Below are 24775 nucleotides of genomic sequence, written 5' to 3' on the forward strand. Positions count from 1 at the left end.
AAACTTTTCAGTGCCTTTAATGCAAAATGTTGTAACTGTTAATACACTAAATACATTTTTTTTTAATACACATGAACAAATTCAACCATACCATATGAATTTCTAAATGACATTTTTATTGAGCAGCTTTAACAAATACAACTCCAATATTGGGTTAGTACAGTGTAGAATATATATATATATATATATATATATATATATATATATATATATATATATATATATATATATATATATATATATATATATATATATATATATATATATATATAAATAAAATATATTGTTATATAGTGTCACATAGTGTCACATAGGGCTGTCGAAAAGGGAAAGTCAATACCCAAGTCAAATGTGTTGGCCAACACTTTTGGATGACTGAATTTGACAAATTAATTTACTAATTGGGTGGGTATCTGAGTATCTGAGGTTATTCATCATAATTTTACATCAATCAAGTGGCAGTTTGTGAAGAAAAGTAGAAAACAAAAAGTTGTAAAGTACAGGAAGTAGCAGTTTTAAAATGGTATACCTGTGAAATAGAGACAGTTCATGCACAGGGAAAGCATTTTCTGACAATATTTTTTTTTTATTTGTCAAATCATAACTATTGTGTAATTTAGTCAGGCTTTGGCCCTTGTTAACATTTTGGTTGCTGGACAAAATACCTCTATGTAAGTCATATCTGCTGCCCCGAACCAAGAAATGAAACTATAACCTTTACCAAAATTACAAAACTAGAAAAGAAGTCAAATAAGTAAGCTGTAAAATCTTAAATCTAATAACTGTTTTAGAGAAATGAGTCTAACTTGTCAAATGCAACGCATCTATCAATCCAAAAAAGTATGACATACCACATTAACCAGAGTAGAAAAATTAAGCATCATGTTGCCCTCAAGGACCACTGCAAGTCAAGAGGAACACAAAAAGACAAGTCTGTTTCATTGGATGTGATCACGAGAAGGTCTACAGGCAAGAAGCAAAACAAAAAGTTTTAGCCTAAATTGAACAGTCTCGACTATGGCCAATGAACAGACAATGGTAACATGGCACAGAGGGGAGGCATGTTCTGGTGTGGGATAAACTGAGGGGGAGTAAGAAACACAGGGGGGACAGGGAGAGAATAGACAGAAGGAGCAAGGAGACAGCATGACAAGACACAGCAGCAGGAGAGAAGAGGGGACACACAAAGAGAGAGGAGAAAAATGGAGACCAAGGAAAAAAGACACAGAGGGAGTGGAGAAGAGAGACTGACTGAAAGGGAATAGAGAGGAGGGGATGAGGGTAAGGACACAGAGGCAGGAGAGAATGAAGGGAGTCAAAGGACAGGGAGAAAATGAGAGGGGACAGAGTCAGGAGACAGAGAAAAGAAAGGATACAGAGAAATTACATTTACGTCTGAAATTAGTTGCAATTAATGAATTAACTTATCTGTTATTGAAATAATCATCAACTAATTTAGTAATTGAATAATTGTTATCTGACTCCAAAATATCTGACGAGCCGAGAGAAGAGGTTTTATGACTCACACAAAGTCGTAATGACTTCAAAACAACACAGGGAATGTGTAAATGTAGCTTCTTCTTTCTTTTTTTTTTTTTTTTTTTTTTTTTTCTTTTTTTTGTTTTGATGATAGCCAATTTTGTCTCTGAAATTACTAGGTTTGTCTGGGTCAGATTTAGTAAATACATCTCATTCACTGGCCTTTTGCAACCGGAAAAAATTATTTATTAATGGAAAGAATAATCGCAAAATTAATCGATTACCAAAATAATTGTTCCTATATTGTATGTTCATTCCATGTGATTTTAGAGTCATGCAGTGTAGATTAAGAAAAATGCATACCTGGTTAGTCCCAATAGGCACGAGTGACGGCAAAAAGCTCGGAGTTAGCCCTCAGATTTAATCTAAAACACATTCAAGAAACATTTACTGAGCAGTTTGTTTTGTTTTTTGTTTTTCTTTTGTTTTTTATGAATAAAATGGATGAAGGGAAAGCCAGACCAAATGACACATTTAACAGCAAATAATCAATATATTTGCATGTCCCTAACATTTAAATTTAATGTGATGCACTAAAGATTATTAAAGGAAATGCAAACCTGGCTGAACTCTCCCAGTAGGTGTGACTGAGGGTTAAACCTGGAATCTAGGAGTTAATTCTCACAGTTTCAATTAAAAAAATACATAAATAATGAATTACAAAGTAAACAAAAACTTGGTAAAAATGAAATGATTAGAGGTGATTTTCAACCAATACAGATAAAGGATAATTTGAAGAGGTTTGTCATCAAGTAAAACAAATAATACATTTTTAAATTAACCTGATTTTTGAAATGTAAAACTAATATATATATATATATATATATTTTTCATTCATAGGCCTAAAAGTAACTAAAGCAGACCATATAATGCATACAAAGCCTTAAAAAATATGACATGTACAAATATGAAATAACAGTACTGGGTTGTAGATGTTTGGAGCTGCTCTCTTGGGCTGCTTTCCAATTACAGAACAATTCTGTACTTTGTCACAACATCCACATCTATTCACTGCCCAGCATTATATTTGCATTATTGTTAACTTGTAAAGCAGACGAGTCCACACACATCTTTTTATTGTATATCGAGCTCATAACCTGTCGTGCACCGTGCCTTATTGGAGGGTACATTATAAGAATGCACCGATCTGATACTGGTATCAGATATCGCCGCTGAAAAATTTGCCGAATTCGATACTGGCCTCCAAATATCAGTTCAGCCAATATCCTGGTTGGACATTTTAATTGCTGTAATAAGACTATTTACTTGTCGGCCCAGAATGTCTCCTAATGTTTGAACTATTTACACTAAATCGTTCTGAAATTTCTTGAGAGATAACACACAGAACACATTTAGATCAGTTCTGTGTGATTTTATTTTTGTTTTCAGGAAATAAATGCTGTTTTCACTCTGCACTGCTGTCTGTATGGAGTATCAACAGATACTTAAAGCTATCATATCAGAATTGGTATCAGAACTGAAAAAGTTTAAATTGGTGCATCCCTAGTAGATGATCCTCCGTGTGAGACATCATGGAAATTCCCCAACAATCCTTCAGAGGCAGTGCAGCAGAGTGTCACCAAACGACATCGCATCATCACCGAGCTCCGCTTTGGCCTTCGCTCGGCTGTGAGGCGACGGGAAACTCCCTAATAATGTTACTCCACGGAAATCACTACGGTCAAAGCTTTAAACAGATGGTAGATTATTCATTTCTGATTTTATGAAAGCTTAATCCTATCGTTAAAAGCCCCAAAAGACCTCAATACACATTGCGTTTATCCACGGTTGGCATTGGGTTGTCTCTAAACCAAACGGGTGGACGCATAGACTTCTCCGCAACCACGAGCGACTGGAGCGGGCATACACCTGCTAAACCTGCGACTCTTTTCAGCTTGGCCTAAACTAACCGATGTTCAATACCCGTTTGCAAAAATCTTCCACATTGCTGCACATTGAATGGACATTAACGTTTTAAGTGTTTAATTTTTAAGGAAAAGCAAATGTCTTTAACAAAGGATCATGGCAATATTTGGACATTTGAGTGAACAGATATTTGCTGCGCCCTTTAGAAAAGCAGGAGGCCTACCAAATAACAAAAACCCCTGCAAATGTATTTATTATTTAAAGCAATGTTGAGTACTTACAAATATGCAGACCTAATATCAGGACTTGCTGAAGGACTTACTACTTCTATGTCAATGTTAATTTTATGATGATTGTTTGTGATTATTTATGTTTTGATTTGTTTGTATTGGGATTTTAATGTCTTTCTTATTCTGTAATGCACTTTGAATTACTTTGTGTACGAATTGCGCTGTACAAATGAACTTGCCTTGCGTAATGCTAATACTAATAAGCTATAAATTGTTCAAAATTAATTAAATTCTTTGTTGCCACTTAATTAAATTATTCATTAGTACAGGCATTGCCACTTAACAAAGCCAGCGTAGATGTAGGCCCATTTTCAACTCAGTAGTTCAACCTCAAAGTTCAGGTGGTGTGTATTCTTCAAACTTTTTTCCATTACACAGTTCAATTGTGTTTTGTCAACATTTTTGCCCTTTCTGCTCAAGAAAACGTATACCGTATTTTCCGCACTATAAGGCTCACCTAAAAGCCTTTAATTTTCTCAAAAACCCACCGTGCGCTTTATAATCCGATGCGCCTTATATATGGATCAATATTGGTCAATTATGACACCCGTAGTCAGGAGGCATCGCTGAAGTAATAGCGGTAATAACCCTTTAAGGACTGAGCACACTATGGGCCAGTATAGCTCACCTAGACTTTTATTCTTTTTTAGCCATAAAAACCATGTCAAACGAAGTGTCAGAATTTACTGCTTTTCACACAACTACTTCTATTTTACACATCCATCCGTATTTTTTCTTTTATGCATCGAATAAATGACTGGGAAAATTCCCGCAGCACCGCGCTCTCATTCGTCACCTTCAGGACAACAGAGGCAGATTACCGTAATGATGGTAAAATATTTAAATAGCCCCATGTCTCCGCTTTGAGATGCCGTTTGAATTTACATGAGAGCACGACTGGTTGCGGTGTTAACGCTGCTGGAAAGTCCGCAACCGCGAGTCTAACGGCGACAATAGAATCCGACGCTATAGGGATAACGGAGAGACGGGGAGACAGCGCTGGGCGACATACGCCACAATCTGCCAATGGATTGCGGATGCCTGGGCTGATGTATCAGTCTCAACTGTGGTCCGAGCTCAGGAAGGCAGGAATTGTCACTGAACTGTCAGACAACAGCAGCGACACGGATAATGGCGATTTTGACGAGACAGAATTGGGCACTTTGAATGAGCTCGACCAACTGTTTAACTCAGACACTGAAGAGGAAGAACTCGACGGATTCGTGAATGAGGAATGAGCTGAAAAAGTGAGGTTTACGTGTTTCTTTCACGTGTTTACAACTAAACAAGGCTGGGAGATATTGAGAATATGGACATTTACGTTTGAACAACGTTGAGTTATTGTTATAGCTTTGCACTATTTCGAGAGTTACTATATTGTGATGCATTAACTTGTTTTGTGAGTGAGTAAGTTTTCAGAACGTTCTTTTTAATTCTATTAATAAAGTTTGACTGACTGACTTATCTGACTGTTTTGTTGACATTCCCTTTAGCGCAGCTCCATCTCGTGGATGCGTAACACAACCCCAGATACTACAGTAGTTTATATTCTATGCGCCTTATAATGCGGTGCGCCCTATATATGAAATATGTTTTAAAATAGGCCATTCATTGAAGGTGCGCCTTATATTCCGATGCGCCTTATAGTGCGAAAAATACAGTAATATGTTACAACTAATAAGAAAAAAATCTAAATACGACAATGCGAGTTTTTTTTTTTCACCTTTAGTATTTGTTGATGTAGTACTTTTTGTTGTACTTGGGTCTGTCAATATGACCTCAGACTATTATAATTGAATCAGCAGATTGTGACATGTCTTGTTATCTAACATTGAGTTGTGCTGTGCAGCGTCTCTTTGTGCCACAGCGTGTGGACCCTCCTCTGACCCTTTTCCTTTGACAAAGACCTGGTTTGACCCCTGACCTTTACTGATGCTGACTCATAGCAGCTCTGAGTTTGGAGAGAAAGAGAAACGGGGGAGGAGAGAGGAAAATGTTATTGCATGTATAATTTTGGAAATCAGAACATTTCTGGGCAAAAATGTCAATGAAGAAATAATTTGAAATGTTCCAGGCATTTCGTGATTAAAATTTACCAAAGTATTTTATTCATAGATCCAGTCGTCTTACAAATGTATATTGTGTTCAACAGTTCAATAGTCTGGCTGGTTATAAGCTCTACAATTTGGTCATTTTGGTTTATAATAAAAAATGTGAAGAGATCATTTGCAAATATGAATATACAGTGGCTTTGTTTTAGAAGGAAATATTCATTTTGCACAAACAGCACTATGCTACACCCATTCTGATTTTATGCAACGCTAATTCAGATTTTTTAGTATCTAATTTTGAATCTTGTGTTTTTTTGTTTTTTTTTGTACCTTATTTTTGTGGGATTACATAATAAAGTATAGACGTTAAACAACTTTGAGCCCATTTCCAGAGTCCAAACCACAGTGAAGTCGTGATAGATTTATCAGAATATTGGTATTTTAAAGATGAGCTCATCTTGATTTTTTTCCAACATGTGGACCCAAAACAGAGGAGTACAAAGGTCACAAGGTCAAAAGGCAAATCCAGTCATTAGTCACTGCATCATGATCAACCGCTGTTTATAAAACCCTAGATGTATTTTTGTTTTTTTGTCATATAACTACATTGTCCAAAATGTTGTTTTTTGTTTGTTTTTTTGTTGTTGTTTTTTTAAATACACTACCAGTAAAACGTTTGGACACACCTTCTCATTCAATAAATGTTTTGTTTGTTTCTCTTCGCAGGTGCGACTTGTCAGGGTCAAGAAATGCAAAAAAAAAAAAAAAAAAGGTGCAAACCAGGGCTCAGGGTTCTTTTATTTTAATTTTTTTTATTTATTTATTTTATTTGTATTTATTATCATTTGTCTAAAACTAAATTTGAGTTTTTAGATTTTATTTTTCATTTGCTACATTCCATCAGAGTTCATTCATAGTTGGTAATAATAAAGAAGAAAAACTAAATGAAAAAGGATGTACAAAACTTTTACTGGTGGTGTATGTCTGTGGATACTTTGTACAATTAGTCACAGGGTGAACACTTCAAGACTGACATTGACTGATTCACACTCAAATTCATTCAATATGGGCAATTTAAGTCACATGATTGTCTGCACATGCATGTCTAACAGCGTGTAGATACATAGTTAAACAGAGGAGATAGCCCGACTAAAGGCATCGCAAGCATTTCAAAAGTGTGGGATCATGTAGTGCAGAGTTTATGACAGGACAGGGGCATCTGGGGGTCCTTTCCCATAAATGCTCTTAAATGTGTAACGTCGGCTGCTTTATTGGGACATTTTACAGGTTTCCTACCTGGATGAAGCAAAGGTAAAATGATGGCTTTTGGTCGGCTACCTCAAGTCTACAGCTAATTGTAAATCTTCTGTTTTTCCTATACGATGCACCTATTGTTACAACTATTTCATAAAATACTTCTATGTAGGAATTTCAATTAAAACATTTTGCACAAAACTATGCTCAAATGTAATACTGCTTTTGCTTCAGTCGGGTACAGCCTTCAACTACAACTACATTAATTCATTTTATTTATCACAAACCAAAGTCTCTGCCTACTATGATAGATAGTTGCTGAAGTGAGGATTAAAATGTAGAATTACTCAAATTCAAACTTGATAAAACAGCAAATTGAAATTGATACTGATAAAATATTTTCACTTCCCTACAACTTCCTGTTTTCCACGTTTTGTTTTCTTGTCTTGGTGCCATCATTACCCAATAAAAAGTTGCATAACAGGCTAGTTCTGCCAATCCGTGTTCGTCAAGTTTAGTCTAAACTAGTCTGACAGAAAATACCAAATATCGAGTTGACTGATGAATGGTTATTGAATGCAGCCCTGATGTGTGTGTCTGAGTGGCATTGACGTTGAGATGGTGGCCCGGTCAGCGCACTTTTATTTGCCCTTTGGAAGTTCAGCAGGAGAACAGTGGCATTGATCCACATCTCCATCAGTGCGTCCAAAAATCAAGCGTCCCAGGCCCCTACCATGAGTGACAGCGCGGGGGCCGATCATTGTAAATCTAATCTGCAGGAATGGACAGAGCCGGGGGTCAAAAGCAGGACGACTAGACGAGAAAGAGACTGAGAAATCACAAGAATATCACATCCTTTTATATGTAACAGTGAGGATGTTTCCCTATTCATAATGTATAGTTTGGGGGGGGGTTTATTGTTCTTTGCTATGGCAAAGGTCCTAATTTTTCATCATTTTGAAACCAATGGATAAGATACTGTACTGGAGGTAGATATAGATGTAACAATGCAGTATAATCATTGACTACAGAATAATAAAATAAAGAAATTTGGTTAATTAGGTAGAAATTAGTATTGAAATGAGTATCAGACTTTTTCCTTAGGATCAAAATTGAGGTCAATATTTAGGTGATTAACTGTGTATTGGGGTTGCACAACTAATTATCTAATTGTGATATTTCTTATTACAACTATTGCAGTTGGAGTCGCACCTTTTTCAAATTAGTTTTGAGTTTGCAGCGCACATTTTAACAACCAGAATTAAGTCTTGTATTTCAGAACCATATTTCTTAATGTCTAAATTACATGGTTAAGAATATATATATTTCCCATAGAAAGACAGAATATTTTGCTATTGCTTAGGACAGAATATTGCCTAAATAACTGCAGCCCTTGCGATTTGATAATTGTTATATAACTCTTCTTTAATTCTGATTTCAAGTCAATGGTGATAATTTGTGCTAACTTGACAATACATTTTTACTGTGTACTCCATATATTTGTACTTGTACTTAAGTATCTGAGGGGTTTTTTTTACCAAGAATTATTGCATATCTTGGATCGTCCAGTATGTTGTTTGCATGTTGTAAATAAAAGTTAATATATCTTTACTGTAATCAAGCGTAACAGGATGCCTTTTCCCACGTCTGGTCCTATCGGTTAGAAAGCAGTACCGACATCTGCATCCTTATACTGTAAACGCCTGCACCAAATGCTTTACACATTTGCGGAGATTGACTGTTACAGTACCAAACTGTTTATCAGCTGTTGACTTGCTTTGTTGTGACTGCTAATCCGTCACAGTTACATTTGTATTTACCAATGGGTCTAAATGAATATAACATTATAGACCTTTCTTTCTGCCACTGTATTGTGTAGTGATTAAAGATGAGTAGAGTAGCCAAACATTGTGCATAATTAAGAGTATCATTACTTGAAGAATGTTGTTAAAGTGGAAGTACGACTACTAGTCCTGTGCTCTGTTATTGTAAAAGAAAGAATTTGGAAAAGTCAATATTGAGTAAGAGCATTTCCAGATCGAACTGTCAAAAAATTGCATTTTATTCATAATTGAGTTTATTATAATATCAACGAATTTAGTTCAAATCAGTTAATGTTGTCAGCATGAAAGCTTTTGTCACTTGTAGACTTACTCACAGTGGGAAGAGTAAACAAAAAACAAAACTTCCACTCAAGTAATAGTACTGTTACACTGTTAAATATATTACTCAGGTTGGAATACTCTTGAAAATGTCACCTGGCACCAAAATTTGGCTCACACTTTTAAAAGATGGATTCTTACATCTACTGTATTAATTTTGACACAAAGGAAAATATATATATTGATTATAAACATAAACTGTCATTTTTTTCTTAGTAGATTTCCTTTGATGAAGACCTAAAAAGTTCACCCAAAACTTTGAAACCCTGATTACCACTGGTGCATACGTTCCAGCTCAAATAACTCCTAGTATTGTATATGTGCATTTGTAGTAGAACCAGAGTAATCCTGTTTTTCTTGTGTCTCCTCTTTGTTTGTGAAGTGGAGTTTCAGGCTGATGTGACAATGCTCCATGGGGGAGGGGCGCCTGACCAGAGACCTGGCCTTTGTGACTCCACTGTTTAGGGAAATGCAGAAAACATCCCACAATGCATCTGGGTGACATTTCAAAAAATTAGCTTCAACTTTAGCGTTTCTGTGTATTGGTAAACTGTATATAAATGTAATATGCTTAAGGGTACGTTTCAAAAGGGTTAAGACAAAATGTGTTGAAGTTTTGGGTGTAGTGAGTAATATTAAAGATGAAATGTTTTGGGCTGGGGAGTGGATGCAGAATGAATCATCATGTTTGAGTCAGACAAGTTAAGAGAGATGGTGTGTAGTGAACTGTTAATATCAAGAATAAGTGGTTTAGGCTTTCATAATATGCAGCTTTACTGTGGATAGAATAACTTAAGACGGTTAGGAATTATATGCTGTTGTCGTAACTTCTTAATAGTGTTGTCACAATACCTACATTTCAAATTTAGAATGTGATTTTCAACATTAAATAATAGTACTTTCTTTTATATTCCAATGTGGCGTTATATCTATAATAATGCCTCAGTGATCCTTGTATGTTCCATAGTGGTCCATGGGTGTACGTGGTCTTACACTTGCTCAAGATCATTCTCTATCGTATCGTTAAGATCACTTTTCTTAATGATACTTGTTCAACAAATGAGTATTCGAAATGATAACATATTTTAAAGTTGCATACAAAGGCAGACCAACTTGAAATATTAACAATGTTTTAGTTGTATTTAGTCTGTATCCCAAATATGTATTCTACTTTCTGCATATATCCCACGTAAGAGGGGGTAGTATTTAACACAGTGTGGTTACCTGGCCCCCTGCGGTCCTCTCTCGCGCCGCTCCGTCCCGTCCCAGCTCCTCTGTCTTCAAGGTTAAAGCCAACATGGCCGACCCGATTATGCGCCGGTCATCTTCGCCCACTCGGGATAAAAGGTGCTAAGGTCAAGGGTGACATATGGAGCCCCCACTGCCCTCCCCCCCTCGATCGCGGCATGGGTTTGATTTGCTATTAGTATCAACAAGACAAGGGTATCCTTCTCAGACCTGTACGTGTCCAAAGTAGCTCTGAGCCCTGCTGAACGGTTTACTATTTTGTATTAGCTTTACATTTTCGTTTGTTTGCTGTAGGGTAGTCAAAAAAAAAAAAAAAAAAAACGGTATCCAAATACTTTTATTGAAACCAGAAAACACATCTGAAGTATCAACGTGTTTTAAATAATGACATTATATGGACAAATTTGGACCTTTCCAATAGTTTTGTATTGTCTTGTTCTGTATCATTAATAGACCACACATAGCATAGTAAAGAAACTACTAATATTTTGTGTTGAAAATTACTTTGTGTTTTATTGTCATTGTAGTATCTTAAAATGACAATAACATTTGACTTTTTTTTTCCTTCATTTTGAACAATTTTGCTTTTCAACTTTATTTTATTTTCTTATTGAACCATTACAATGTACCACAGTTCTGCTCCAAACCACATGCTTTTACTGTATGAGGATTAACTATTGACCTCTAAATTAAAAACAAGCATACCATTGACAATTAGAAATAACTATTAAAATTAATTTCATTGCAAAGCCTTCATTTGAAGATCTTATATTGTCAGTTGTAACAGTGTCACATTTTGAGAACCATATTTATAACCTTTTTTCTTTGCACTTTTTTGAGCTTCATTGAAATTTCCCTTCTTGCTTTATATGGTGTTACCTGGTTGTAAACACTTGAAAATGGCCTTGTTTTAATACGTCTTGCACGTTACACTAATACTCCAATCTCTATGTAAAAGCGCATTGGTTAGCACAGCCTCATCCTTCTCCCTATAAGCCTTGCCTTTGACACCGTGACATATGGCAGCACGCTCTTATGTTATTAGTGCAAAGGTAGAGACGGCTAGACTCTTTGATCACCCGTTTTCCCCTACTACCTACCTGCCGAGCTTAAACCAAAAGCATCTCCAATCACCACTTTTCCATTCCATGCATTTTATACCCGGGCAGTCCTGTGAGTCTGGCCTTACCGGCTTCGTTTGCATTCCCTATAACAAGACAGTCTCGTGTGTGCCTCGCGTTTGAATGTGAAAAGCTACTTATACATGACTTAGTGTGGCTGGGTCATTAGCATTGACAAGGTGTGTGGGGAAGAGGATCAGGAGAGGAGGGGGGGTTGAATAACTGGGTCTGTTAAAGCAATGCCATGTAACTTTCTGGAGAGGGCAAAAGATGAAGTTTAAATCTCTCTGAAGATGGTACGTAACCTGATTCCATGGAAATGGAAACTTAAAACCACTTTGGAAAAATGTCCATTTAGATATGTTCACTTCCATATTGTGTAATATTATAGCCAAAGGAGTAACATTTCCATGGAAATAAGTGTGAAATAGCCAAGTAAGAGTCAGGTTTGTGGAGATGCAAGCCCGCTTACAGTAAGAACGCATGGTTTTCATTGTTTTTCATTGTAATAAAAAACATCCACAATGAATAGTAAAAGCCAAAAGTAAAATTTGTCTACTGGACAACAAAGTGAAGGAGTGAAGATGTTTCACTGCTCATCTAAGTCGCTTCTACAGTTCTGGTCAGATTACTGGTGGACACTGCCTTATATCTGAAGGGAGGAGTTAACTATACTGAAACTGGAAACTGCTATTGTTTACAGATCCTCTATGTAGGCTAGGTATATTGAGCTAGCCTATTGGCCTAGCCAATCTTACCAGCAATCTGACCAGAACTGAAGAAGCGGATGAGCAGCAAAACATCTTCACTCCTACAACTGTTTGTCCAATTGACAGATTTTAAATTTGGCTTTTACTATTGATCAGACCTGGACGACTGAGGGATTACACAGACAACCATTATGAAAAATCTGATTTTCCTTTAGTCATTTTTTTGGCTTAAAAGTTGCACAGTATGGTTTTAACATGGAACAGAACTGACAAAAGGCTAAAATGTATCTCTCAGTAGCAATCCCGAAAAAAAAAAAAAAGAAAAAAAACACCTGTTAAAATTTGCAAGTGACTTTCCCAAAATAGTTGCCCGAAGTCACTATAATGAAGCAGACCTGGCAACTCTGTGATGCTGCTGTGAAGGTATAGGTCAAGTGCTGTGGTATTAGTCGGATGGGTGGAGCTGAGGTGGTCAAAGGGACATCGGAGGGGGGGTCTGTGAGTGACGGTCAGGTCAGGTGGGGTCCAGTGCAGTGCTAAGCCTTATTCAGGGTCAAGTCACAAGCTGCTGGTTACTCAAGAACATCATCACGTTTTCATTTTGGTGATTGTACCCAATTTTAACACTGGATACCTCGCACTATGGCTCCCTAGCGAGGCAGCTTGAGGGGATGAAAGACGCGATCGTACTGAATGGTAAAATAACTCTTTACAATGACTTTTGTGGGTTAGCTTTTGTAGGCTAGATCATGGTAGCATCACTTGAATCTCTACTGTGAAGGTTCATTGTACTTGTACTGGTCTTACAAGCCCTTGCTAAAATTATCATACACATTCAAATTGGTAAAATGGTTTTGGCATAAATATCTGAATTTGGGAAGTATTTTTTTACAAATATTAAAATAAATTTAGCGTATTTTGTTTATATATATATATATATATTTATATATATATATATATATATATATATATATATATATGCACACACACAATACACACACATTATTACACTAACAATCCAAGTTAACAAAGTTAACATCTATGGCTAAGTTAATCCTACTGTTGTGTTAGAAGGCCATTCTTGAAACCTAACCTTACCCTTCTTCTTAAGTGCATCAATTAGTTAATGTCCGTGTGTTTTGTCAGCCTTAACCTGTGTTTTTGCTTGGACATGCACTTTGGTCATACCAAACCAGCACTGCCCAGAGGCACAGTCAGTGGAGATGCTACTTCTGTTGTTTAGAATGGGAGGCGAGCTAATTTGGTTTAAGGGGGGGGTTGTGTTTGCGAGGGGTGGGATCTGGGCATTGTTGAGCCAGCAGTGAAAATAGGACTATCAGTTCCACTCAGATAACCCCTGGCTGTCATTGGACCTCAAGCTGTAGTGACTGACCCCTGGGGGCTTGAACTCTCCCGATCACATGACCAAAGGCAGCCCAGTGACCAGTGGTGCTCTGCCTTGCCGTGGTCAGTCTAGAGCAGGCGGTCGAGGGAAGAGGTTGTGTGGAGGGGGAGAGAGAGAAACCAGAAGCGGGCGGCAGTGAAAGAAGGAAAAAAAAAGGCGAGTCATCATGTGGGGAGCAGGCCCACTGGCTTTTCACTAACACAGTCCATGCATGAATGGGGCCAAGCAGGCTGGGAGAAGCATGCAATGGACACATGGGAAGGTAAGACCACAGCCAATACCTTTTTAATCATTTATTTTATCTGCACTACTGATTATCACGCTTCTTGCTAACATTTCAATGCACTATATTTGAAAAGCAGCTATGCAACCTCAATGTTTTGCTACTAGCATCCTCCAAACATTAGCTTGCATGCAATAACCCACTCCAGATGTGGCATTGTTTTCCTGCCATATTTATTAGGATCAAGTTGGCTTAGTGCTTGGGTGAAATTTTAATGATTTTCACAGCTAATGAGCAAGCGATATAGCCCACCTTGGTTTTTCCCAGCGATCAATGCCTTCAAGTGCTTTGTTTATGTGTGTGTTATGACGTATGTGGAAGGTGGCGTGGCTATGAATCTCGTTGCCCAGTAGCATGGCTTCATGTATTCACGTATTGATCCATTTGGTGTGCGGGTTTGAATGCATCAGCAGTGTGGATATGATAGACAGTTGAAGGCCAGGAAGGAGCTTAAATACTCCCTTGAAACTAGCACTGTTTTTTAGCTTATCAAATTAACCTTTCTGTTCCCAGTTCCTGAGTTTGGATAGTATAACCATCTCCTGGCAGTTTTACACCCCAAGCTAATCCTTCCTAACCACTGCCCACCCCCTACCCCCTTGCTGGAATTTGGAAAATGTCCCCCCATTTTTTTTCTTCCTCTTCAAATCCACTCCAAAGGGGGCAAGTTGTTATTAACCCTGGCCTCCTTAGCAGCTCATATTGTCCTTTTAATAAATTAGTGTTTGTCAGTGGGTTTATTGATGCCATAGTTCACCCCGAATTACTGTCTAATCCCCCAACCGCAATGGGACCTTAAAACAATGCATTAGTCCTTCATTTGCTATCTTCCTTCAAGGACTTTGGTGTTGGGTATGTGGAACAACCATGTTACTGTATGCATCCCTTCCCCCTCAAGCTAATCCCTGCAAGCAGCCATGTTGGTTGTGCTGCAGCTGAGAGGTAGTCCTCCATTGAGCTTGACTAGCTTTTAGTGGAATTACCTAATTTACCTCCAAGAAATCCACCACAACTCTTAATTCAAAAAGCTATGGTAAAATCTGCATTGTGCACGTTAGCTTAGCCATGAAGGTACATTAATGAACAGGAGCAGTGTGCGAATCAATTCAACAGTGGGGGCAGGCCAGGGACTACTTTGACTATGAAATGCAAGGCTATAAATAGCTTTAGCGGTGAACAGCTAATTTCACTGAAACTTATAGGCCACTTTTGGCTGCTCCCCTGTCAAACTAAACCATCAAGTCCATCCGATACTTATTTGACAAGGGTGTGCTATTACAACTGCCCCACCCCCCCACTGTAGGACAAGGTGAATTTATCTGATCCATGGGAAGGCAGAGGTTTAGTTTTAAAAAAATGCAGGCAATTTGCTGCATTATTTTTCCCCTATTTTTGGGATGTTTTTGAAGTGAGTTCTGCATCTTACAGAAGACCCCTACTGTTATTACTCAAAGCGTGTGTTAATTACTGCTGCCTATAATGTACATTTATTACATCTGTTAACCACATGGATATAGTGCAAACATGAAAGAGGAGGGAAGGATTTTAGCATGAAACATATTGCCTCTAAAAGCAAAAACAAAGGATTTTTTTTGTTTAATTTGGTTCATTGGTTTTGCAGTCCTAAGTATGTTTTACTTGGTTTTATTTGTCGTTATTACTTATTATTCTCTTTGGTTGGTGGATATTCTACTTTGCTACTTTTTTGTAGCAGTTGTAGCAGATACAGTTATCATTACTTTGTGTACAGTGGTGACAGTCATTTTAATTCTCACTTGAAGAACCCAAGATTAATTTTGAATGTTTTTGAATTTACATGTTTGTTTGTTTTTTTAAATTTGTAAATAATTCTCTGGTGGCCAAAATCAAGTTGAAATGTAAACTGTTGTCACTGGTCTTTCTGCGTGCTGTACACTAACCTTTTTTTCAATGTTAGCTAAAAAAAAAAAAAAAAAAAGACTTACAAACCAGCTCATGTAAGTTCAAATGTATATGACCCACATTTCCATACAGGTTAAATAAACCTTTCAATTACCTTTTCAGATGCTAAGACAGTGGCATACTCCTCCGACCAAGGCCTTTCCCTTCATTATTTCACAAAGCGGCATCACATGTGGCTTCCATTAGCATAGCATTAATATGTAACCTATCAGTGCCTGTAGGTTCCACTCAATGCTAATGCTTCATCCTTCGCTGTATATGTCAACAGGTCGCCATTGTCTCGCGCACCCTGTCCCATCTGCAACTGCATGCACGTAACCTTGTGGATTACCATCTCAGTGGAGTGCAGGAATGCTGGATTAGGCTATCCACAGGGCTTCCCCATGGCTTTTAGGGGACAAGGAAGAAATTTGGATATTTTTGTTTCTTGTTAGTTTTAGTTTGTTGTATTTTTTGGCTCTGGCAGTTACTTAATCGTGACATTCATACTTGTGGATTCTTATAGGAAAATTTATATTCAATTTGGAAGCAAAAATATTGATTATACTTGCAAAAAAGTGCCTAAAATGTTGTGTGCATTTGTGTTGCTTTTAGTTTTGCATTCACTTTTTTATTGTGGTTGAAAAATAATTTGTTTTAGATTGAGTATGAAGCAAAGATTTAACTTTTTGTCATGGTTGCAATAATTTAAAATTCCCCCAAATCAGGTTTCTTCTCATATTGATTGTGACACAGAAATTGGTGACAACCGTCAAACGTATCTTGAAGGTGAAATAGATTATTGACTTCCTTCAAACATGTGATGATTAACTTGTTCTGTTGAGGAAAAATAATTGCTTCACTAAACGAACATAGTCAAAGTATATTAATACAGTATAAAATATATTTGGGGGAAAAAAAACTATAAACCACATCGAAAACTGTCCACACAATTGGAGCTTAACATTTTCTTAGTTAACCAAGAAACCAAGATCTTAAAATCTTAGTTATTTGATTGTTTTTGCACAAATTCCCATTTTAAGTGGCTTCAAATCAAGTAATAAACTCAATGATTCCTAAGTCTAGTGACCAGTGAGTAGTAATTTGAACTGAAATTAATTGGAAATTTTATAAAATCACCAAATACCACAAAATAATTTACTTGTTGCCATATTAATCATACTATTTCATATGGCAAGTTTTCCCAAATATGCAGCTCTACCCTAATCTCCGGGTACCATTGATAAGTACAAGCCAATAGATGGGAGGAGACAGAGAGCAGGAAGGAGGAGCAGGAACGGAAAAGTACAACAGATTGGTCCAACCCCCTCCCCTCTCCGTGGTCGGGCCCTTGACAAAACCTGTAGAGAGACCCTGTAGCCGCTGTCCTTGTTGCTCTGTCCTCCAGTCAAAAGAAAGCATTATACACAGGGCTTTGTATGGCTCTGTTTTAGACAATAGTGAGATTTGACCACAATGCATCTCATTCCCAGCATGAACCGGCCCAGGGAGGAAGACACCACCTACTCATATTTGACTCATCTGTACCATCTAGAGTGTGACGTGTGAAACGCCCAATTGTTTTTATTTATCAACGTGAAATTGTTCGATAAAGTTATGTTCAAAATAATTGCAAAAAACTGGCTTGCATCTAGGTTACAAGCCGTTGATAAGGAAAGATTTTACTCCGACTTGATTTCTGTTGAAGTATATTACCAAAAAATGGCACCACCCATAGCTGTTTATCTTTGCCTTTGACTGACCGTTTAAAAGGTCCCACCTGCATTTCCTGGTTTGCGTTAAAGTTTGGAATGAAACCCAGGCTGACCTCTGGCAAACAATGCAGTCTTTAATGGGTAGGGGAGGGGGAGGTTGTGGTCATGGTGGTGGTGGTGGCGGCGGAGTGGGGGTCACTGCATGTTTGTGTGTTTGAATGTTCAGGGATGACTTGCTCAGCTCTACCTGTCATCGGGGGTTGCGTAACAGAGCTAAGGAGAGAGGGGGTGGAGGTCAAGATGAGAAAGGTCTCCAACGAGTTTTCATTTAGAAGAACTTGTGCGTTATGTGGCCAGTGCAGTTTTAGTTTACTGGTGCAGTCCTGGTAGGGTTGAGGTGACTTAAAATGATTGTTTAAGTGCTTAATCAATATGCAACCAGCTTTTTACAGTTTATATTAAAAAGCTTTGCAGACATGTCTTAGGCATTTTGAGTAACTGGATGCAGCCTTGTTATGCATTTTATTTCACTGTTGTAGTCTAGAGATGATTAAAAAGATGTGCTGTCTTATTGTTGCCAAATGTTTGTTAAAATGTCAAAATTCTCATGCAATCACAGACTCAGTTGAATTTTAGGCCTGTTTGGTGATTGGTTCCATGGGTGTAACCACTGATCACTTCCTACACTGCAACAGGAAAGTTCCTGGAATGTCTCTTTTGAACCCTTTTGTTTATTTAGTCAAGCTTACTTCCCGGTAACGCAATGCCCAAAGCAGTAGCTAATATTGTTGACGTCATGGTGTAAAGTCAACGTAAATTGACCAGAAAAATGGCTTTTAGGGCAAGTGTTAAAGTAAATGCACTTTTATTTGATTATTTTAAACTAAAGTTGTGCTTTTGGTGAATGCTTACTGTATCAAGTACAATTTATAGTGTGTATTTTCTTTCTAGTCATAGTTACAATTGACACTAGTATCAAAACTAAATGCTCATTTAAGTCAGTATCTATTCTTAGAAAAAAACAAAAACTAACTAGGACAAAGTTGGACATTTTCTGAATAGTTTTAGAATAGTCTTGATTAGTAGTACGACGTTATCTTAATTCTTGAGAAACTATTTGTTTTTTGTACCTACTTAATTCAGATTTCTCTTCATAACAAAATCCAGTTTAAAATTTCAGTATCAAAGTATCTCATTCAAATTGTGTAAAATTAGGCAGTCTATCTTTTTAACAGTAGAAAGTTGTCTCAGAATTACAGTGTTGCTCTGTTCTGTTCACCAAACATTCCCACAAAATACATTCCTTGCTTTAATTGCACGAGCTTTTGCATCTACCCTTGAAGTTGTCCTTCAGTGACAAACCTTCCCTGACGTTTGGCCAGCAGACGCGATCGATACCCACATGTTAGTTCATTTGCTGTGGAGCCATATCCTCAGATAAATGCCATGAATATTTAACTATCGCATTCACAGGTGGAGATGGAGGAGGAGGAGTACTACTGTCCCGGGACATGCTGAGATCAAGTGTGCTGGCCGGGGTGTGACTTTTGGGGTGCCCTGATTATATGGTGGCCATGCACTTGAAAGAGAGGGGTGCGAAATTTGGCAAATAAGCCCCCAGTCAGGAAAGCTTTTTGGAAGGAAGTCAGGCATTTCACGTAACATTGTTTTGAGAAAGAAAGGGCAAATGGTTGGTTGCAGAGATATTTATTTGATCTTAAGTGTGTGTCTGTTGATTTGACGACGATATCTCACTTCCAGCATGAACCAATTCACGTTTTTATGTGATATTATTGGTAAAAAGTAGTTAATTAGCTAAGGTTAGGAGGAGTTAGGGATTGGGTATTAATTACGTAGTTACTAAGCCTGACTCAACTCATTGTTCATTATGATTTTTTGCTCATGCTTTATTACAGCTTATTAAGGTAGTTATTATAATGTTTTACAGTGTTATTGATATTGTGATAAGTTATGTTATTAATTATTGCAGTATTTGGCTTGTAATACTTTTTTTTACTGTTGTGATGCTTGCCCAAAAGAATTGACTCAGAATTTCAGAACATATTTGTACAGATCTTCAGAATGAGGCTGGTACTTGAATTTAAACACAAACGCTGCCTTATTGTAGTTTTTGATTGCGATTAATCTTGCCATGAGGAGCGCTTGTTGGAAGGAAGTCAGATTTTTCACGTAACATTGCTTCAGGAAAGGGCAAATGGCTGGTTGCAGAGGTATTTATTTGATCTTAAGTGTGTGTTTGTTGATGCATTGACTTCTCGCTGGTGTTGAGTTGGCATTAAGTCTCAAAAGTAGCAGGGTTCCTCACCTTAGATGTGCTTTTGTGCGAAGGGAAACCGAGATGGCCCAGTATTTTTCAACGCGATTCACCCCGGCGGCTTGTGGCTTTCTTCCACAGCTTAACGCTCGAAAAGCTCTCTATTATCGGAGACTTGAACTGAGTTTGTGCTGAATAAGTTTGCTTCACTGGGCTACATTCAGAGCCAAAGCATGCACACAAGACCCTAAAGAAATATATACTCCCACTGGGAAACACAGGGCAATGCACCATTAACTTGCTCTGAACTTTGGGTGAACCCGGGCTGTGCAAGGTTAAAACAATGGCTTCAATGTGGGCCACTTGCAAACAGTTGAAAGTGTTTTGATATATGCCTTTTTTGTTGTCACTTGTAATTAAATTTATCTCAGCAACTAGTGGCATACTTTTGTATTTTTGTTCAAAATGAATATTGCTTGTTCGAAGGTCTAAGGTATAACTTATTATTCAATCTCTCCTGTGCTTATTCTTGGGTTTCAGGTATAAAGATTCCTTCCTAATTTTATGGATGTGGCATGGCAATGGTCCTAAGTTGTTAAAGCCATAATGCAGTTTAAATCAAAATATATCTTTGGAGTGGGGAAAGGTCCTCATGAAATCTTTCACGTCAGGAAGGAATCATTTGCCGAAAAACTCATGAGTTGGTGCTTTCTCATTGTCCAAATATAACATTAGCATTGCTTATATTTTATTATTTAGTTCTTATTACTCTTTTATTTCCTTGTTGTTTTAAAGAATTGTTGCTAAGTTAGAGCCAAGTTTGTCCAAGTCATTTTGTTAAGTTTAAGTGAATTAATTCATACACCAAGCAGTGTTGAAGATAGCAGTTAAAACTTTAAACTTTATTACAAAGCAAAACATGTAAAACAATACTAACATAATTAAACTAAACAATTTCACAACCTGGACAAAATTACCAACTTAAATGTTAACCTAAAGCCTATACTTTCAGCATTTTCTCCAATCTCCAAATGTCAGATGTTTTACTTTTTGATCAGATTTTCTTTCTAGGCTTTAGAGGAGGATATTTCCAGTGCGTTTAACCCTGGCGCCTCCGAGCTAATCGCTGAAACCGTCCAATCCTCCATGGGGCTCACCATGTGTCTCCCCTTTGTCCCCAGTACAGTACTAGCTTAGCCCCATTTAAATGTTAATCTTTCTTCCATTCATTATCTGAACCAGAGAGAGAAGGCTTTTGCTCTCACCCCCTGCTTCTTCTTTAATTACCTTTTAGTACAAGACCCCACCACAGGAAGCGCTTGGGTAAACTTAGACCAGAGCATAAATCACATGTTTAATCCTGCTTATTTGAATATTAAAGATTATGCGGCAATGGTCTGTTTATTGTCAAAGTACACAGCCGTTTAATCAGTCCTGGGTGGAATATTGTTGTGGACAGCAGGCAGAAGATCGGGTTACCTCCTCCACTCAACAGGTCCAACATTTACATTTGACCAAACATGGGCCCATTGCAATGCAGAGGAATCTACACCATCTGGTAAAGTCAGTCAAGGATGTAGAGCAATTAAAGGAGCCAGTTAGTGTTACTATATGTGCAATATTAAAAACAAGGTCTAGTTTTACTGGTCTAAATACAGAGAGAGAGAGAGATGAATTTAAAGGTATTCTCTGTATCAGTGTTGATTGTACTTTATGCTTATTTTTCCTTGCCATTGCTGGTATGTTTTGTTTCTTTTTGTCGCAACCTAAAAATGTCTAGTGGTCATTTATAGTAACGCTGTACATCTAAATTACTGTCAGTGACCGTTTGATGCAGTTATTGCCATGAATTCATCTGAAAAGGAAGCTTAAACAAAGTATTTCATTTATGTTCTAATGTAAGACAAGGGTGGGATGTAATGTTTTCTTCTTCCCACTCTTTTTCGAGCATAAATTAAAAAAAATAAATATGTGAAATGTGCATTAAGTCTACTGGATACATGTTATGCTGACTTCTTGTGTTCATTAATCTGCTCCAAAGAAACTTTCAGGAATAATTTTGTATTTTTTTATTCATTTTAAATCTGTTGAAATTGAATGTGCATTTTGTTAGCAAATGCATGCCAAAATAATAAAGGCATCTCCATACCACTAGGGAGAGCCAATGCACCATGATTGTCACCAAAGAGTTTTTAGACACAAATTATTTTCTGTTTGCATAAGAATTAGTGGATTTTTACATGTTTTTTCTTTCTTTTCTTTTTTTTTATCTTGTCCACGTTTTTTGCTTGTTTGTTTTTTTCCACCCTCAGGTACAATTAAATCAGCAGATCTTTTTTTCCCTTTTTGCCTAATTTCAGTTGTTATAAGTTTATAGTTTTCTTCTAGAAATAGCACATTTCTCAAATACCGTAGGCCATCATCAGTGCATCCATAACCTATTGTTACCTTGTCCATCCTTCGTCTTACCTGAAACCTGACCTGTTGGAGCGTCTTACTGCACCACACTGTGCATTAGTCCCCACTCCACCCTCATGTTTGCTGTCCGGCTGTTGGTGTTCAAACCACAAAGCTGCTGGGAGGAGGGCGGACATAGAGCAGTTTAGTGCATTACACAATAGTCTTACAGTAATCAGACGTGAGGGTTCATCTGCAGACACCTGGACAGGTACAGACTGATAGTCAATAGTCCACCTGCACCTCTAAATGTGCTATTCTATAGCAAAAGTCAAAGGTCATTATTATCTGGTTTAGTAATGGGTAATCCTGTCATGATGGCTAATTTTGTTGAAGTAAATATAGACTATAAATGATAATATTGAAATCAAACCATAAAGAAGAGTTATGCTCAAGAACGATGTACAATATTCTTTAAAAAAACATGAACTGCAATAAATAAACAGAATGCTACACTTTAGTAGTTTTATCTTTAATGAGTCATAGAAATTACTACAGCTCAAATTTTCTAGCAGTACAAAGAAATTGTACACATGGCAAAAACAAAAGTCCTTAAAACTTAATTAAAAACAAAGTAACATTTGTGTAATTCTTCGTTTTAGTTGCTCAAAAATTTAAGAGTTCATTTGCAAAAATCTTTTTTTAAAGTGATATTATTTTTTGTTGTTGCTTTATTATTCAGGTAATCTGGGACCTGATTGAAAAACAAATTGGTAACTTTTGTGTAATTCTGTTTGTCTATTGCTTTGTTTTAACATGGATAGGTTCAAATTAGGTCTTATGTATAATCACAATTTAAAAATTAGTTTGTGAATCGCAATTTTTCCAACCCTTGATAAGAGCATATCACTTGACTAAACACAATTTTTGCTACAAAATAGTGCCTTGAATTATTCTTAGCCCATTTTAGAAACTTTGTTGACATCTTTGTTGCTTTAAAAATTCAACTTTTGTTTCAACTCATATTATAATTTTATCTACATTTTTGACAACTTATATAATTTGTCGTGTTGTCATTCCTTGCTCCTTCAAACTATAAACCATATACCTTTATTCCAAAAGTCCTGAAAACCAACCTTGGAACAAATTGCTTTGCCTTGTCGACGTTAGATACGTTATTGAAGCAGAGCATTTCCTTGGTTTACATCAGCCAGTAGCAGTAGTAGCAGCTTTTGTCGCTCTTTGGTCAGACCTGTAGGATCCTTTCATATTGATACGCTGCTTTCACACAAAGCTCGTTTCTCAGAAGAATGAGGAGCTCATGGAGCTGTTGTTGCTTAGTAACAGGAAGTTTAAAGATTTAAGCAGCAGCGACGTGACAAAGACCTGGAGATGGCTGATGGCTGTCATGTCTTCATAAATCCAAGCTGGAGCTTTTTTGTTTTGTATTCAGCTCTTTGATAAGATGTCCACAAATCTACAATGGTGAAATATATTACCACGTCAATATAACTAATTAGAAACTAAGGGTTTAGATTTTTGGTTGAAATTAATGTTGTTGTTTTTTTTTTCATTCAAAAGCACCACCACTGCAACTATACTGTTTAGTTCTTAAAATTGCAATAACTACACTTCTAATTACCATAATAAAGCATCAACAGAGACTTAATTCATGATGAACAAATAGTTTGTTAATGTCACATTAGTATTTAAAAACTAAGGTTTAATGACGGGTTATATGAATAATAGCTACCTTTCTTTCCTTCTTTTTTTCTGTGATTTTGTGAACATTTTGATGTACAGCTTAATGAAATAAGTACATGGAAAAATTTCTCAAGGTATTCCACGTTTTTTTAAGCGCTTTTAAAGAATACGCTCTGCAGTTAATGAACTGAATGGTCAGTTTCAGGAAGCGTCCTTCAGTTGTGGACACATCTCGGGCTTGTGTCTGTGCTCTCCTCCCCTCTGCTCCCCTTTGCTCCTCTCTCCTCCCCTCTCCTTCCCTCACCTATCCTCTGCTCCTTTCGCCTCCCCTCTGCTCCCCTCACCTACCCTCTCCTCCCTCTGCTCCCCTCTCCTCACCTCACCACCCCTCACCTATCCTCTTCTTCCTTCACCTCCCTCTCCTCCTCTCTCTTCTTTTCTCCTCCCCTTTCTCGCCTGAACACGTTTGATCTCTGGCTTGATACCGATCAGCTCCTGACTGCATTCCTTTTACCGGTGCCGCCTTGACTTCTTTTTTTTTTTTTGCAAAGAGAGGGTAAAAAAGTGAGCCTTTTCTTCGTCACCACGGACAACCTGCCCATCTGGCCTTAGGAGGGGCAGGAGCTGTGGGGGGCAGTGGGGGAGGAGAGAGGGAGAATGAGAGGAGCTTCTTACAGAGCGGCAGAGCTTAACACACTGTGGAGAGGACAGTAAAGAGTATGCGCATCAACTTAAAATGTTAGGCCGTTTTGATTCAGTAGATTTTGTGTCCCCGGAGGTAGAGAGGGGATTAGGGGGAGATTTGGCAAAGCTTTTGGAGATCGCTGTCTAAACT

The 24775-nt window shown here is 37.4% G+C and overlaps 1 protein-coding gene across 2 annotated transcripts in view; it reads left to right on the forward strand.

Annotated features, from left to right (window-relative positions):
• nr6a1a (nuclear receptor subfamily 6, group A, member 1a) overlaps positions 1–24775 on the forward strand; it is a 105332-nt gene that overhangs the window by 66758 nt on the left and 13799 nt on the right. Inside the window, exon 1 of one of the 2 annotated variants that reach the window (XM_033972778.2) lies at positions 13672–13908. The exons of the other annotated variant lie outside the window; for it this stretch is intronic. Within the exon in view, the coding sequence (XP_033828669.1) occupies positions 13854–13908 (55 nt within the window). The 5' untranslated portion in view covers positions 13672–13853. Of the gene's footprint in view, positions 1–13671; positions 13909–24775 lie in introns of those variants that run through there. 2 annotated transcript variants of the gene reach the window in all.

The sequence above is a fragment of the Periophthalmus magnuspinnatus genome, chromosome 9, assembly GCF_009829125.3.
Source record: "Periophthalmus magnuspinnatus isolate fPerMag1 chromosome 9, fPerMag1.2.pri, whole genome shotgun sequence".
Taxonomy (NCBI): Eukaryota; Metazoa; Chordata; class Actinopteri; order Gobiiformes; family Gobiidae; genus Periophthalmus; species Periophthalmus magnuspinnatus.